The sequence below is a fragment of the Coenobita brevimanus genome, chromosome 85 (assembly GCF_032717465.1).
Source record: "Coenobita brevimanus isolate Jiangsu-jjx chromosome 85, ASM3271746v2, whole genome shotgun sequence".
Classification (NCBI taxonomy): domain Eukaryota; kingdom Metazoa; phylum Arthropoda; class Malacostraca; order Decapoda; family Coenobitidae; genus Coenobita; species Coenobita brevimanus.
The window spans coordinates 9,955,928-9,972,193 of NC_137038.1; the positions used below are offsets into that span (position 1 = coordinate 9,955,928).

Genomic DNA, 16,266 nt, shown 5'->3' on the forward strand with positions numbered 1-16,266 from the left:
CAAGGCTGTGGGCAGGATTTTCTCCCTTTTGTCACAAGGTGGACCGGCGCTTTTACTGTACATTTACTTGTGGCCTGTGGTCTGTTAGACGCCAAGTAACCATGCGGAACACAACTCACTGTGACCAGGGAACTTTGATGTTCAGGAGATACGGGGACGGCTGAACTTACCAAACATGTACAGTACTTGTGGCTTGCGGTCTGTGTTACAATCTCTAGGGCAGTTAGGAAAGACTTAGCCCGGTGGCCGTGTGACTTTGGACATTGGGTGGGGATGTGTATGGAAATTTGACACCGCTTGTGGGTTACAGTCACATTACTCAGGTGCTGGAGGATCGTTTGTTAGTGATCAGTCAAGTATGCAACTTTGACCATTCAGTACAGGGACAGACGGATATTTTAGCTCTGGTTGTGAGTTATGGCCTACTTCCTGCTCACGGCCCAAGCCCAGAGGCCACGATGCTGATTGTTTGAACACATCAGCTGGCCAGCCAAAGTTCTTGGGGACTTTTAACGTCTGGATAATACCAAGTATCATATTTCCCTGTGTAAAACGCACTCCAGTGCAAAACAAGCACCCAAGTTCTCAAAGAAAATTTGGAAAATACCTAGGTCTAGGCCTAACCTAACTAGAACATGAGGTTGCAGGACTTTAACCCACCTCACCACGATGTTTCATAATTTCAGGTGTCCTGCTACCAACATCATTTCATGCTGTATCTGGCAAATATGAAATCCCAGAAAAAAAATGTTGAACCAATCGAAACAATTGCCATATGGCATTTGTTTTAGCCTGACACGCCAGCTACCATACTGCAGTGTTGCCAAGGCTGGTGAAAATTCCAATGTAACTCTGATGTCATATTTCATCGTTCTCTTTGCTTAAAAGCAAAGGAAATTGCTGCATCTTAACGGATACTCATGTAACTTTAATATTTACGATATTAAGTTTAGCAGACAAATCCGTTTAGGAGACGAATATCCTAAATGATATGGGCATAGTGGTGTAGCGCTATAGTTTAGCGTTCTTTAAAGTTGAGCTTAGCGCTTTTGAAGTTTATTGTTTGGCAACACTGTCCACAGAGTTGGCGGTAAACAATACATTCAGTGGTGTCAGTCACATGAAAAGCATAAGTATTGGTGCCATTACATACTGTGATAAAAACTGAAGAATTGTTCACTGTATGTTAACATAATAGTACAGGCATAGTGTAAACACAGCCATACGACTATGAAGGATAAAGAATGATACAGAGTTAAGCTTTCACCAGTTTCAGGAAGACAGCCACTTCCGGGTTCGACTGTAGCCCATTCCTTCCCTATTAAAATAGGTAGTTTCACTGTCTAAAGCACAGGGCATACTTTGAGAGCATTTTTTTTCGTTTAAAAAATGCACAATATATGCCAGGAAATAAAGTAAATTCGGATAATGGTGTAATAGAGCCAAGGTCCAGCGTCCAGATAATGAACATATCCGGATACTGCACATCCGGATTAATGGGGGACTATTGTATATATACACACTCAACCCTCTGCTATAATGGCTTTAGCTATCGCATTTCTCTGCTGTCGTGGCTATCTAAAAAACTGCAAAAACACAACTGTTGGGGCTTTAGCACACCAGAAATGGTGTAAAAAATTTAAAAAGTCCAGGTGCTATGTCATGACCGCGCACGGGGTAATTCATATGCAGACTGGTTGTGACGTCTCGATGTCGGGCACGCTGTGATTGGCCGTCCACCACCTGAACATTCCCGCCAAGGCTGCCAGATTGGCCTTTTTTACAACTGTTGTTGACAATATTACTTTGTATGGACATTTTAGGTGATAAAAACAATCGTTTATTGTCTATATTGTTAAAAAACTGCTATATTCATCAACATGGAAGATGCTGGCCTTTTTTAAAATGAAATCCAGTTAAGTCTGGCCTTTTTCGTTCAGAATAATCTGGCAGCCCTGATTCCCGCTTTGCCATTTGAGAGCACATCGCCTCAGAGTGAAGTGACAGCCGTGTCCAAGCCTTTTTTATGGCATATAACAATGGCCGATAAACTCTGTCCCTGTCCTTCCACCATTGCCCAGCATAATACGGCGGCACCTGCAAGGAAAATCAAGAAGAGGAAGAACTTAACTTATGCTCAGAAATTCAAAAGTGTGCAGTTGATAGACAAAGAACAAAGCGAAATGCCAGAAAGAAATTTAGGATAAATGAGTCAACAGTGTGAGGTATTTACCAAAACCATGACTGTATCATGGCCCATACGAATCTTGCCCCATAAGAAGCAGGTGCCCAAGCTATGCAAAGAAGTAAACAATTGCTCTTCAAGACAGAACAATTACTAGGATGATATCTGAAGAGGCAGGCAAAGCAAAATTTAGCTGTTGATGCTTGTGAAATTAGGGACACTGTCAAGGACATTTATGCTGCTGTGGCTTGTAAGATGGGTGTGCAACAACCTCCAGTCTTTCTTGCATCCAAAGAGTGGGTAGGTAAGTTCATGTCCCATCATAAAGTGAAAAGTGTTAAGATATCTGGTGAGGCGGCAAGCGGGGGCAAGTCTACAACACATGAGTACCTTGAATCTCTAAAAAGTATTATCGAGGAAGGCCAGTACAATTCCGATCAAATTTCTAATATGGACGAAACCAATTTCTATTGGAAAACAATGCCTCGGCAAACATTCATCACTACCTCATCAGAGAAATTACCAATATGCCGGGAATTGAACCCGAGACTCTCAGGTGAGAGCCAGGCAGCATACCACTACACCACGACCAGGTAAAAGTTAACTCACATTGTCACAATCTTGTAACCAACGTCCCTCCGTCCCCCACTGTCGGCATGAAGAGGGTGAGTTAACCCCCTGGCACTTGGGCAAGTAGATGCTTTAATCTATCCCAAACACTTACGGCAAGTCAGAATGAAGAAAGAACCTGTATTTTTACACAGGAAAAATCATCAGTGTTTGGGATAGATTAAAAGCATCTACTTGCCCAAGTGCCAGGGGGTTAACTCACCCTCTTCGTGCCCACAGTGGGGGGCGGAAGGACGTTGGTTACAAGATTGTGACAACATGAGTTAACTTTTACCTGGTCGTGGTGTAGTGGTATGCTGCCTGGCTCTCACCTGAGAGTCTCGGGTTCGATTCCCGGCACATTGGTAATTTCTCTGATGATTTTTCCTGTGTAAAAATACAGGTTCTCTCTTCATTCATTATTACCACGTCAGCCAAAGTTCATGGAGGGAAGGCCATAAAGGAGTGTTTCACCCTGCTGTTAGCTATGAGTGCATCAGGAGCATGCCGTCTGAAACCCACAGTTGTACATGGAACTAAAAGACCTAGGGCCTACAAAGGATGCATTCCATCTATCCATCATCCAATCCTACGTTGCCCCATGAGGAGCGTAGGAGCCTGGGGCTAGGCAAATTGGTCCTAACATTTAAGATGAGAGTATCATGAACAAATTAAATGTGCACTGATTGACATCAAAGACTGGCTCAAGGTGGCATTCATTCCCAAGGTTGAGAACTTTTGCAAGTCCAAAAACATAAGGTTTAAAATTCTCCCGCTCCTCGACAATATCTCTGGACATTTGCCACTTCTAAAAGACAAGCATCCTAATGTGACGGTCGAGTTTATGCCACTAAACACGACTTCCTTGATCCAGCCCCTCAACCAGGAGGCCATATCAGTTGTGATGGCATCCTATTCCATACAGCAATTTATGAAGATGCAGTAGGCAACTGAAGACACTGCCCTTATCCAGTGATTGCTAGACAGTGAGGGTGAGGATGAGGACATAGTTCAAGAGGACACTGAGGCAGAACAAAATGTGATTCAGTAGTGGAAAAACTACAAGGTGAAACAGGCAATCAACTTAAAGATAGGCTGCTGGAACAATGTTACCCCTGTCACTATCAATCATGCCTGGTGTAACATTTTGGAGGGACTGCCTGAGGACTGCCAGGCGGCTGTGGCTGGTACCCCCCGGACAGTTGAGGCAGAGGTAGAGACAGTGGCGGAAGAGGCATGCCAAATCCCTGGAGCTGGTTTTGCTGAGACTACTGGTGAGGACCACTGAGATATTATACAACCTGCTGCAGTTACTGCCAACAAAATAATTGAAGAAGATGATGTGGCACAAGAAGACGATACCCAAGGAGAGGATGAGGAAGGTGTAAATGTGAGGTGTGAGGGATTATCCATGGCCAACATCAAGACTATGACAGACTTGGGTTGCCAGCTATGCCATCTCCTTGAACAAGATTTAACACTCAACAGTGAAGCCAGCTGCTCCTTCATTAATAAGGCACTGGCAGGTTATGAGGAGCAGTATCACACCCACATCAACTCCCTCCACCAACGCCTGATCACTGAATTCTTACGGCATCGCAACGAGGCACAGCCAGCCACGCAGCCAGAGGCTGAACCAAGACCAGGACCCTCTCACCAGCCCTCTGTCTTTGACGAGCTCTCTGCCTTTGAGGGCTTCTCCGGTGCTGCAGCTGACAAAATCCTGTACGAGTTAGAGGCAGGTAGGGGTGGTCAATTAGACTCCACCCAAGCATTGGAACCTACCCAACCACCTATGTCCCTCATCACCCCCAAAAAGGTAAATAAAATGGTTAAGAAAGAATGTTGTTTTATTTACATATTGTGATTCTTGTTTTAATGTTTCTTAATATGTTAATGTTTCTTTATATGGTACAAAAACTTGGTAAAAAAGTGGCAAAAATAGGTTAAATATGTGGTCAACTTGGAGTCCGGGCACCAAAAATTACTGAACAGTATTACCATAAGTTCTTCAGATCGGCTATCATAATTTCGGCTAACGCACGATGATAATAGTACCAATTAGGCATGATAACCGATGATTGAGAGTATATGCGAGGGACTGCTGATTCAAACGATGTAAGGTGCCAAAACTAAAAAAGTGCAACAAATCACGTTCAATGTTTGGCGACTTTTAAACAGCTATAACTTTCTTATTATCGATCCCAGAATGATCATTTTTAGTCATAATGTGGCTTAACCCGTTAACTGCTCTATACAGCCTGGGCTATTCAGAGTGCAACTGCTCAATACAGCCCTGGCTGCGCAGGTGAACTTCGAATATAGTGCCATGGTGACCAAGGCCGACCCATGCAAGCATGTTTGAGCCTTGAAAACCAAAACCGAAACCGAAAAAGAAAACGAAAATCATTCATTCCAATAAGGAATCACACAATTCGATGTTCATCCATGGCTTTACCAAGGTAAATATTGAGCTAATATTTAGTTACTATATACTTTGGCATGTGTTCTCACAATTCCTCCGACAAAATTTGGCCTTTGGGAAATTTCATGTTTACCCTTACGGCTGCGCAACACGGACACCTCCAAAAAACCGCCATGCGCAGTTAACAGGTTAAGGTGTCTACTTTGACAAAAAAAAAAAAAAATGTTGATTTTAGTTGATTTGCAAAATTGTCAGAATGTCAAAATCATGTCCAAATTAATGCCAAACTTTGAGAGCACTTTCCCGCACAAAATGATGATAAAAATGCAGTAGTTATTGTCTGTATTAACCTTTTGTAACGGAACGCAGTTTGCGCCCAATTGCAGAATGATAGATTGAGGAAAAGTTGAAGAAATTGATACCTGAAAAATTTTTAAAGCACAAAACACACAAGATCATAATAATATTCAAAATAATAATAAAATTTGCATGTTCAAGATATTGTTATTTGAATCAAGCTACTGTAATACCACAGAATGCAACTGCACTCAATTCAGAATGACAGAGGACTGAAAAATTTTTAAGCACAAAAATAGAACAAAGTATCATAATAACAAGCCTAATTATTATCAAAATCACATCAACATCCTCAGAGTCACTGCTATCAATTTTGCAAGGCCTAGCACCAACTCTAGCATCATCCCTAGGCACACCAAGCACAGCACTTGATTTTCCACCATGGCCTAGCCTAGCCCCCACAGTATCACCAGAAGCAATGAAAGAAGCATCATTGTCAGTATTTTCGAGTGAAGAAAGAACGAAAATGGGGTCATCAACACTATCATCACCACTGCTGTACTCATCATTCAGCACTCTCAGGGCCCAATAAAACAGCCCTCTAAGCAGCCCAAAGGACTCCTCACTGCTTTCAACACTATCACTACGGTCACTGGCCATAGTTGCAATGATGATATATCCAATATCAGGTCACAAAATGTCCAAAACAGCAGTGTAAACATAGCAACAGGGGAGGTTTGTGCACTGGAAGGAAGATGCGCGGGAACTAACAGGGTAAACACGTGTGCGCTTCAATTATGCTGCACCTCGCTAGTGTGGTAGCCAATCAGCGAGCAGCATGCGATGAAGCTTAGTTATCATTAGCTCAGCCTGTTCCCGCTCGCACAGCTCATGAGTTCCAGGAAGCGGGAGCTTTACCGTATTTGGATGCGTAGTTGGGGGCCTGTGTCGGGGGCCAAAAATTGATGCGGTTGAAAGTTATGTTGCAGTACAGGCATTTCAACCTTATTTCCAGTGCCTTTTTAATGTAACATCCAATCACAACCGCTAGGGGAAGGGTCACTCTATCTATCTATTGCCAGACGCCTTAATCCCTTATACGGGGTGGCCACAAACAAATCGCCCCCACGTCATCCTGTCCCCTGCCATTTCACTGCCCTGCTCCCAATTCACACCCCCTTCAAATAGAAAATCTCACTCAGTTCACCATCCACACACACTGCAGCCTTAGCACCCGCATACATACTCTTCACAGCATTCAATAACTTCCCATCTGCTCCATATATTCTTGATATTTTCCACAATCCTTGTCTATCCACCTGGTCACATGCTTTCTCCAAATCCATGATGGCCGCATACTTCTTTCCCTTCTCTAGACACTTTTCCACTAAAGATCTAAGAATGAAAATCTGATCTACACAACCTCTTCCCTTCCTAAAGCCTCCCTGTTCTTCTCCAACTAATTCCTCTGTTATTTCCCTAACTCTGTCAATAAGTATCCTACTGTATACTTTTCGTATTACACTAAGAAAACAAATGCCCCCATGATTACCACACACTTCTTTTTCCCCTTTTCCTTTGTACATGAGAATAATTATACCTGACTTCCAATCCTCTGGGACTTTACCTTCCTTCCAGGCCAATCGGCACATCTTCCACATCCATTCTACTACTATCTCTCCCCCATGCTTCAGTATTTCACCACACACTCCATCAATTCCTGGGGATTTCCCCATTCTGACTTTCTTCAATGTTTCTACAACTTCCAATCCTCCGTGACTTTACCTTCCTTCCAGGCCAATCGGCACATCTTCCACATCCATTCTACTACTATCTCTCCCCCATGCTTCAGTATTTCACCACACACTCCATCAATTCCTGGGGCTTTCCCCATTCTGACTTTCTTCAATGTTTCTACAACTTCTATCCTACTGATTTCTTCCTGTCTTTTCACCTCCCTCCTTCTCCCAGCCATTCCCCAGCCACTAATACTTGCATTACTTTCATTCTCTATGTTCAACAATTCATTAAAGTGTTCTCTCCATCTGCTCACTTTTTCTCCCTTCTCAATGAGTAATCTACTATTTTTATCTTTCACTCCCCTACTAACTTCATTGCCATCCTGTCTGACTCTCTTTGCCTCTTTCCAGAACATTTTCTTACATTTCCTCCACTTGACACTCAGATTCCTTCCAAATTCCTCATTCACTCTCTTCCTACTCTCTCTTACTAATCTTTTCACCTCTCTCTTCCTTTCTACATATAACTCTCTCTTCCGTCTCTCAAATTCTTCCACACCCCTATTTCTCAGCCATTCATTATATGCTTTCTTCTTTTGTGCCAGAGCCTGTCTCACCTCTTCATTCCACCATGCTGTTCCTTGCATCCCCTTTCGTCTTCTCTTCACCCCACACACCACATCACATGCTGCACATATTTCCTCTGTGAATATCTTGCATACACCTTCCAAGTCCCCCATCTGCTCCAAATCATATTTACCCAATCGTTCCTCCACTTCTCTCTTATATTCTGCCTTTTTCTCATCCTCTTGTAACCTTTCCACTCTTCTTACATCTACTCCTTCTTCCCATCCTTCCCTTCTTCTATTTCACCATTTTACTTGGGCCTTGATTCTGACCACCACTTGGTGGTGGTCAGAAAGGCCACTCCCCCAACCTCTATATGCTTTTGCATCCATTACACATCTTCGCATCCTTTATTCCACACACACATAATCAATCACTGCCTTCCTTTCATTCAGTTCTCATCACTCGCCATGTATACCTATGGATCATTTTGTGCCTGAAGAGGGTATTGGCTATCACCAACCCTCTCCCGGCACAAATGTCCACTAATGCACTGTCATTCTCATCTATCTCAGCAGGCACACCCACTCACCAACTACTCCATCCACCTCACATTCCCTACTTTACCATTCATATCACCAATCAAAAACACTCTCTCATTCCTTTCAAACTTTTCCATGCACACTTCCACATTTGTCCAGAACTCTTCTCTCACAATGCTTGCACGATCCTGCGTTGGTGCATACATGCACACAATCGCCCACATTTGTAGTCCAACTTTCAGTCTTACCACACAATCTTTGAACCAAGTGATCCATACTCTCTTATATTCTCCTTCCATCTGTTACTAACAACAATACACATTCCTTCTGTTGCCCTCTCATTCTCACCTACTCCTGCACATATCCCCATCCATGCTCCCATTCTCTCACCTCTCTATTAAGTTTCAGTTAATCCACATACATCCACTTTCGCACCCTCAAGCACCTGGACAATCTCTCCCTCTTTCACCACACCATTTGCACCCCTTACATTCCAGGTCGCCATCCATATCATGTCCTTCGTACTATCCTTAGTCGTCATCTTTTGGTCAGTCCTGGTCCGTGGCTTCTTGTTCGTATTTTTAGTTAGTTGTTTTACGGGGAGGGGCACTAACCCTCCGCCAACCCACTTGCTGTCACACAGGGAACACGAGTCGGTTGCTTATAAGGTTACCACCCAGCGTTGTAAATGACTTCTTGGTTTACAGGAAATCATTTGGCTTGCCACTCGATGCAGAGCTACCCTAAAAACAGGGTACCACTATACTAAGTGGGTGGATGATGGGCACCCCCACTTACCAATAGATTGTTATATGAAATAAAAGAAAAACTGAGAAAATGGCAATTTACACTGCTTGGATGGGCAGCCCCTCATATGTACATACTGAATAATGTCACTTACAGTACAGTAATGTTCTTACTGTTTGCATCCTTCAGTTTGGCATAGTGAACGATGATGGGCCAAAAGTAGTGTGTCCTGATCTCGAGTCCGTCCTCCACCATGACCCGCATCAGAGCCAGGGCTGCCTCTGGTTGGCCACCACTCAGGGCCGCACCCAGGGCCGTCTCTAGGGGCATTGCGTTCACCCCTTCCTTCTTCAACTCATGGCAGTAGTGCACTGTAGTTGGGATGTCCTGACAAGTTGCAAAATTTGATTAATATTTTCCGAGCATGTGAATGACGTATACATGAGTGCCTGGTGCATATCACTGGGCATGCTACTGACAGTTCTCCCTTCTTCATACTACCTCTTTCTTATTTTCTGGATCATTTCTCACCTCATCCTTAGGATAATGATTCTAGTAAATCATAACTATAGCATCTTTTATATACTATTCCAGCTCCAACCATACAATATTAGTCAGCTAAAGTATATTTCAACCAAGCAGCTGGGGTAAGACAGTAGCTAGTAAGAAACCTGGTAAGTGAAGTCCTCTGGATGACTTTTCAAATAAAGCTCTTGGAAAACTGAAGGATGTAACAACTGAAAATCCAATTCTCATAAACTATGCAGAAATGTAACGCCCACCTTACGGTAACAGGAGTCCATGCAAGAATGGCAAGTGTGCACTTAAAAATATTTGGGGGACACTGCATTAGAAACTGAGTTTACAGGATACCACTGTAAATGTCTAATTGCTGCAGTACTGCCACCATATTTCTTCCCCCATCCTCTTTCATATTCATGTGTATATAAGAAAATAGCACACCAACTAGCAACCATATCGTGATCACAATGGAAGCAGTGTGTAGCAGTGACTTTGAATTTCAGTCTAACACTAGCTGCATTAGGCCTATACCACATTAGTTAGTCATCGAGGTACATGCGTTTGAGTGAACATGTGCTTAATGCACTTGGCGAAACTTCTATCGTCTGAAATCGGCAACCTTTCACGGTGAATTTCAACTCAGAGGGGGTTAGAGAGTAGGGCAGCTGGGGGGTGACAGTCATCTCGTGCTTTGCCAAAAAGTCACAGATAAGGAGCAAAGCGTGAGCAGGTGCATCATCATTATGCAACATCCAGGTGTTGTTCTCCACACCTCAGGTATCTTCCTTCGCACTGCCTCCCTCAAATGCTTCAGGATGTCCATGTAAAACTCTTTACTGACTGCCTGACCACATGGAACAAACTTATGAGCAACAACGCCCTTCAAATAAAATAGTACAATCAACATCACCTTCACACTTGAGCAACTGATGTGCCACATTTGGCCACGCTGATGATGTTCCGAGCAACTGCAACGACTGTCTTTTTGTTTCAGCATCATAGTTATACACCCATGTTTTATCGCCTGTTATGACAATTTTCAGAAAGTAAGTTTTTCCCAACTTGAAACAGAACTTCACACAAACACACTGCTCTTCAAGATCCTTCACTGATCAACTTGCAACAAATCACCCAGTGCACTAACACAAGCTCACTCCAGTGTGTGTACCTCAATGACTATGTAACGTGGCGTGATGCGGTAGGTGTTAGACTAAAGCTCAAAGTTGCTGTTGCACAGCACTCCCATCACGATCACAATATGGCTGCTAGTTGGTGTGCTATTTACAAAATTCTGTTTTTACACACCTTGTACATGTGGTACCATAAGTCCTGACATCATCAATCCAATTTAACTCCCTATTCACACAAGAAGTGGATACAGGTATATCCACAGCATAACTTCTGATCACTTTGGGAACAGCTTGGGAGTATGATTCAGAGAAGAAAAAAAGTCTCAGATACAGTCACCCTCCATACTATGACACTGCTGGCAACATAAGTGCTATGCAGTGGGTTTACCGCATCCTTAATCTAACACAAACAAGAAGGAGCCTCAGCTACCTTGCACAAGATTTACAAAACTACACCTAGATTCACAAACTCACAACCAACTCCCTGTTCCTTTTGCAGGAAGGTCAAGTAGAGTATTGAGTTTTGTGTCGTTTGTTCTTTTGGCAAAACACAAATAACAGTTACAGGAGAAAAATTATCAAAAGCAATTTTGCATTTCCAAAAGGATAATAAAGGAAAATGCTTAGTTTTTCCAAATCCCTTCTTCTTCTAACAAAAAAACAAACTTAAGTTATGAGAGCAAATTCATCATTAATATTTCTATGAATTTGGGCCCCATGACAGTATATAAGAATACCATACTAAAGGGGCCTTAACTCACTGTGCCACATCTGACAAGATGCCTGATAAAAAATGCCCCCATAGGTCCAGCCTCCCCCTGAATGTTGCGAGGCACTGCCATGGACTGGAACACTAGGTATGCCATCTGGTGGCAGTCGATGTTTAGCAGTCGGTAGATCAGGTTCATGGCATCTTGGTTGTACCCCTGCCCCTTTTGTAGTTGTTCCATCATCTGTATGGAAAAAAGGCAGAAGATTTGTACCCCTGCTTCCTCTGTAGCTGCTCCATGTGGATGAGCACAAGGATTAGTTTTGTACCTTTGCCCCTTTAATAACAGTTCCATTATCTGTTTGGATGAGATGGATTAGCTTTGTACCCCTGCTCTTTCAGTCACTATTATTTACAAGGAACAGAAAAATTAGTTCTGTGCCACTGGCCCTTCCATACTTGTTCCACCAGCTGAATGGAGCAAAGTAATAAGTTTACATATATTTATCTATAGTCAGTTGCCTTAATCTAGAAGGTGGCAGCCACAAACAAAACTCATGTCACTCTCTACTCTGGTAACAGGCCTACTCTCCAACCAATTCATGCCACCCTCTTTCATATTTTGTATCCCTCCACCCCATCCTCTACCTCCCTACCCTCCAATTCATGCCACCATCTTTCATATACTGTATCTCTCCACCCCATCCTCCACCTCACATACACTCTCAAATTCAATCCTTCATACTCCACTCTCCTCACAGTTCACAGAAAGGGAAGTTAGAGAATAACGGAATAGATGATAACTATACTCTAGTGAATTCTCTGTACTTTATTCTTGCCATCTCCAGATGATTTTAACCAGCTTTGGACACATCTTCAGAATGGTAAGGGTCTGATATATTATAACTAAATTTCTCGATCTCCAAAATTTATATTATTCAAAATATCTACATGGATAACCAAATGATCTATAATTCACACACACACACACACACACACACACACACACACACACACACACACACACACACACACACACTCTTTCTTTCTTTCTTGCATCTTAAGTCCCATTCATAATCATTTACACCTTCATCCACATCCACTTTTACATGGAGACTTATACAGTAGGCTCGCACAACGCGCGAGAGATTGGGCGGTACACGACCTCGAGCACTGTGAATACATAATCATATGGGAAAAATTACATATGGGCAGTACCCCCTCATACCTGGACATTTTTTGGCCCTTAGAGACATAATGAAGGTCATATTTTTCAGACACTGAACTACAGATATAGCTACAATAACAAAAATATGGGTAGTCACCTTAAAAAGAGTAGACAACAGGCCTGATGGACTTAAATAACAGGGGTTCCGAGGCACGGCAACACATACAGCACCGCACCCCCCGCTGCACCTCCTGCCGCACCAACACTTCCCTCCACAGACTCCTCTTGAGCACCTTCCCCAGGAGCCTCAAAGTCACTCATTTCGACCATAAACCCCTCGAAGTCCAATGCTGACACTTCTGACACTGCATCCTCTTCATCCTCAACAGGAACAGGAGTAGACGATGTAGCTGGTTCCTCAATTTCACTAACTTGAGCCCGCTGTGTGTAACTTGTTATGAGCATCTGTCTTCTTCAGTTTATTTCTTGCCGGTGCCTGTCTGTGTAGAAACGGAAGAGTCGTACCAACAAGAACTTCCTCCGTTCTTAGGTTGCTCACTTCCTGTTCCTTCACCTCTTCCTTGAGCTTATCCACGGCAGCTAGGATCTTGCTTATTCTTGACATACACAGCTCAATCCTGCCCTCCATCACATTAGGCTGCTCAACTTGACTCTGCCTAGTGTCGGGCTCTGTGTCAGCCTCGTCTGTCCGTTGCAACACTTCTCGGGAGACTGTTCCTCATTAGCAGTGTGCACTTCTCGTATGTCCGCCAATGTAACGTCCTCGAAACCTGGTACAGCTTGTGCTGCTGTCAGTGTTGCTGCCTCAGCCTTGGCCAGTGGCTGAATGGCCGTCTCCTGGGTTGTGCATAAGTGAGGCATGAGCATTCGCCACGCATGGTTCACCGTTGCAGGTGTAATCTGGTGCCAGGCTTGCAGGAGAAATTCAACTGCATCCTTCACTGTAAAATGACGCCAAAATGCCTCAACAGTCATGTCACCTGTGGCAGGTCGGGATACAGCTGCTGGCGGAGATGGAACGGGAGCAGGTGCCTCATTGAGGTCTTCATCGTGATCTTCTTGTAGAGCATGAAGCTCCTCTTGCGTGTCGGTCTTCCTGCGTAGGCAGTTGTACACTTGCTTATGGTAGAAGTGCTTCACAGTGGCAATCAGTTCTTGATCCAGTGGCTGCACTAGTGACGTCGTGCGGGGCGGCAGAAACACAACACGACAATCCTCATGCAGATCTTCTAGGTATGGAGGGTGACTTGGTGCATTGTCAGGCACAAGGAGCATCTTAAATGGAATGCCCAGTTCCCGACACTTGGCCCTGGCATCGGGGATGCAGCGCCTCATTAATCAGTCTGCCATAATGTTCCCGGTCATCCAACCATTTGCAGACTTGTACCAGTACATGCCACTTGCGACCATGTTCGTGAGGTTTTTGTAGCACCTTGGGTGTGAAGCTGTGTGTACAACAACTGGCCTCATCTTGTGGCTCCGAGACAGGTTTACAGCGAACATTACTGTCATCTTACACTTCTGGAATCTGCGACCAGGGGCTTGTTTCTGTCTTCTAGCAAGGCATGGCCTTGTGGTATAACGACGTTTCATCGACGTTGTAGATCTGGTCCTTGTTGTACTGTCCCTGTTCAAGAAACGCTCTAAATATCGTAGGATAGTCTCTCGTGGCCAGCTCATTGGCAGAGGCACATTCACCAGACACTTTGACGTGACGGAGTTCCTTGCGCTTGAGAAAACGGTCCAGCCATCCAACTGATGCCTTGAAAGGTTTGTCCACATTTAACTTGCGAGATGCTGCCTTGTAAAACAGCTGGGCTTGGTTCCGAATAAATCTTCCATTCAGTGGAACACCTTCCTTCTCCTTCCTCATTATGAAGGTGGCAAGATACCACTCCATTAGTATCATCGCACGATTTCCAACCCGTGAACGGCCGTCTAGGTCAGAGGCACCATATGTCTTCACTACAGCCCTTATGGCAGGACGGTTCTTCCACACTGTTCTCACTGTTGATTCAGCCAGTCCCAAGGCTTTCCCGATGGCGGTGTTTCCTTGACTCTCCTCCTTCATCTTGATGATCTCTAACTTGGTGGCATGCGTCAGAAGTTTCTTAACTCTTGGGGTTGGAGCGATGGTGTGGCGAAGTACAGGCCAGGATGGAGCAGCAAAAAAAATGCCACACATTGTACATGACAGGTTAGCTGTAGAGAGCGGATCTGCACTGTGCATGAGCCAGGACTGTTATGGCGCCCGCTGCCTTGTACCCCAAGCTGCGCAGTAGAATGCCCGGGAATTTCTGCGCATCAACATGACGACACGAGACGCGTTGCGTGAAGGGTGGTTGCGTACTAATTGAAAATGGCATTTTGAGCCACTCTTTGCCTCTACCTCGCGTTCTGTGAGGTAAACTCGCGCATTCAAGGTTTTTGGTTATGATTTTTGGTCACTCGAGCACTGTGATGACGCGCACTGTGCGAGCCTACTGTACCCACATTCCCATTCGCACCCACTCTTAGACCTACACCCCACCAACATTAAACTAGGCCTTGCTTGCTTTTCAACTGACCTGCATGAAACCAGTGACATGACCCCCTTTAGCAAGTGCAAATATGACCTCCATAAGTTCACGGTCGTGGAGGGTGAGGTCGGCCTTCTTACACTCCTCCAGCGTGGCCTCAATGCCAGCCATGTCCCCAGCCTCGGCATAGCTGGTAAGCAAGGTAGTGAAGGTCTCGGTGGTGGGGTCTAGCCCTGACGACCGCATCACCTCCAGCACACCATGAGCACTCTCAAGATCGCTGCAGTGGCATGAATAAAATAAACATCATAGTAGAGAAGGGGTTAAGGACATACTAACCCTTTCAATACGAGATCCATCATGAGCCACATGACACTACTGAGAGGTAAAAAGGCATCAACACATATCTGTACTGTAAATGGGTCCCTAAGATAACCTTTTTGATACAACAGTACATGTTTTTTTTTTTTTTTGTACATTCAAACAATTCTATTCAACTCACAAAAGACTTCTCATATTACAGCAGTTAATGAAGACTATATCTAGCTCTTTCAGTTCTGAAAAGTCTCTCTTTCTCTCTCTCTCTCTTTTTTTTTTTTTTTAAGGTAAATAGTCTGGAGATAGCTAATTACCATAAATTATACCAAGACATCCTCTGGGTGTAGGGGTTAATGTTTTACTGAAAATTCTTACCTGTGTAAGATAGGCTAGTGTTACAGCGGCCAATCCTATATTACTCTCTTAAATCTACAGAAACCCAAGGCTAGGCTATCAATTTAATATATTTAAGGATAGGAGAATGACAAGCATTGCCATGAGTGTAGAATAAGTTATTATTAATCACTTCAAGCTAGTTATGTATTTTATCTCTTTATTCTTGACATCTCCAGAGGTTTATCTACCTCAGGAGAGCCCTTTCATCATGAAGAGGTAAATGAAAGCTATATCTAACCCTTCCAGTTCATAAAAGTTAACCTCCAAGCTAAATAAGAGAGTCTAGAGGTAGCAAGAAAATAAATTATGTCACCAGGGCTGGAAAAGTTCAATATTCAAGACAACAGTAAAGTTACATGGAGACTGGCTGCG

The 16,266-nt window shown here is 43.8% G+C and overlaps 1 protein-coding gene across 1 annotated transcript in view; it reads right to left on the reverse strand.

Moving 5' to 3' along the window:
- bsf (bicoid stability factor) overlaps positions 1-16,266 on the reverse strand; it is a 113,135-nt gene that overhangs the window by 80,653 nt on the left and 16,216 nt on the right. The window contains exons 6-8 of the mRNA XM_080280618.1: positions 15,229-15,460; positions 11,525-11,716; positions 9,285-9,498 (exon numbers count right to left, since the gene is read on the reverse strand). Of these exons, the coding sequence (XP_080136744.1) occupies positions 9,285-9,498; positions 11,525-11,716; positions 15,229-15,460 (638 nt within the window). The remainder of the gene's footprint in view (positions 1-9,284; positions 9,499-11,524; positions 11,717-15,228; positions 15,461-16,266) is intronic.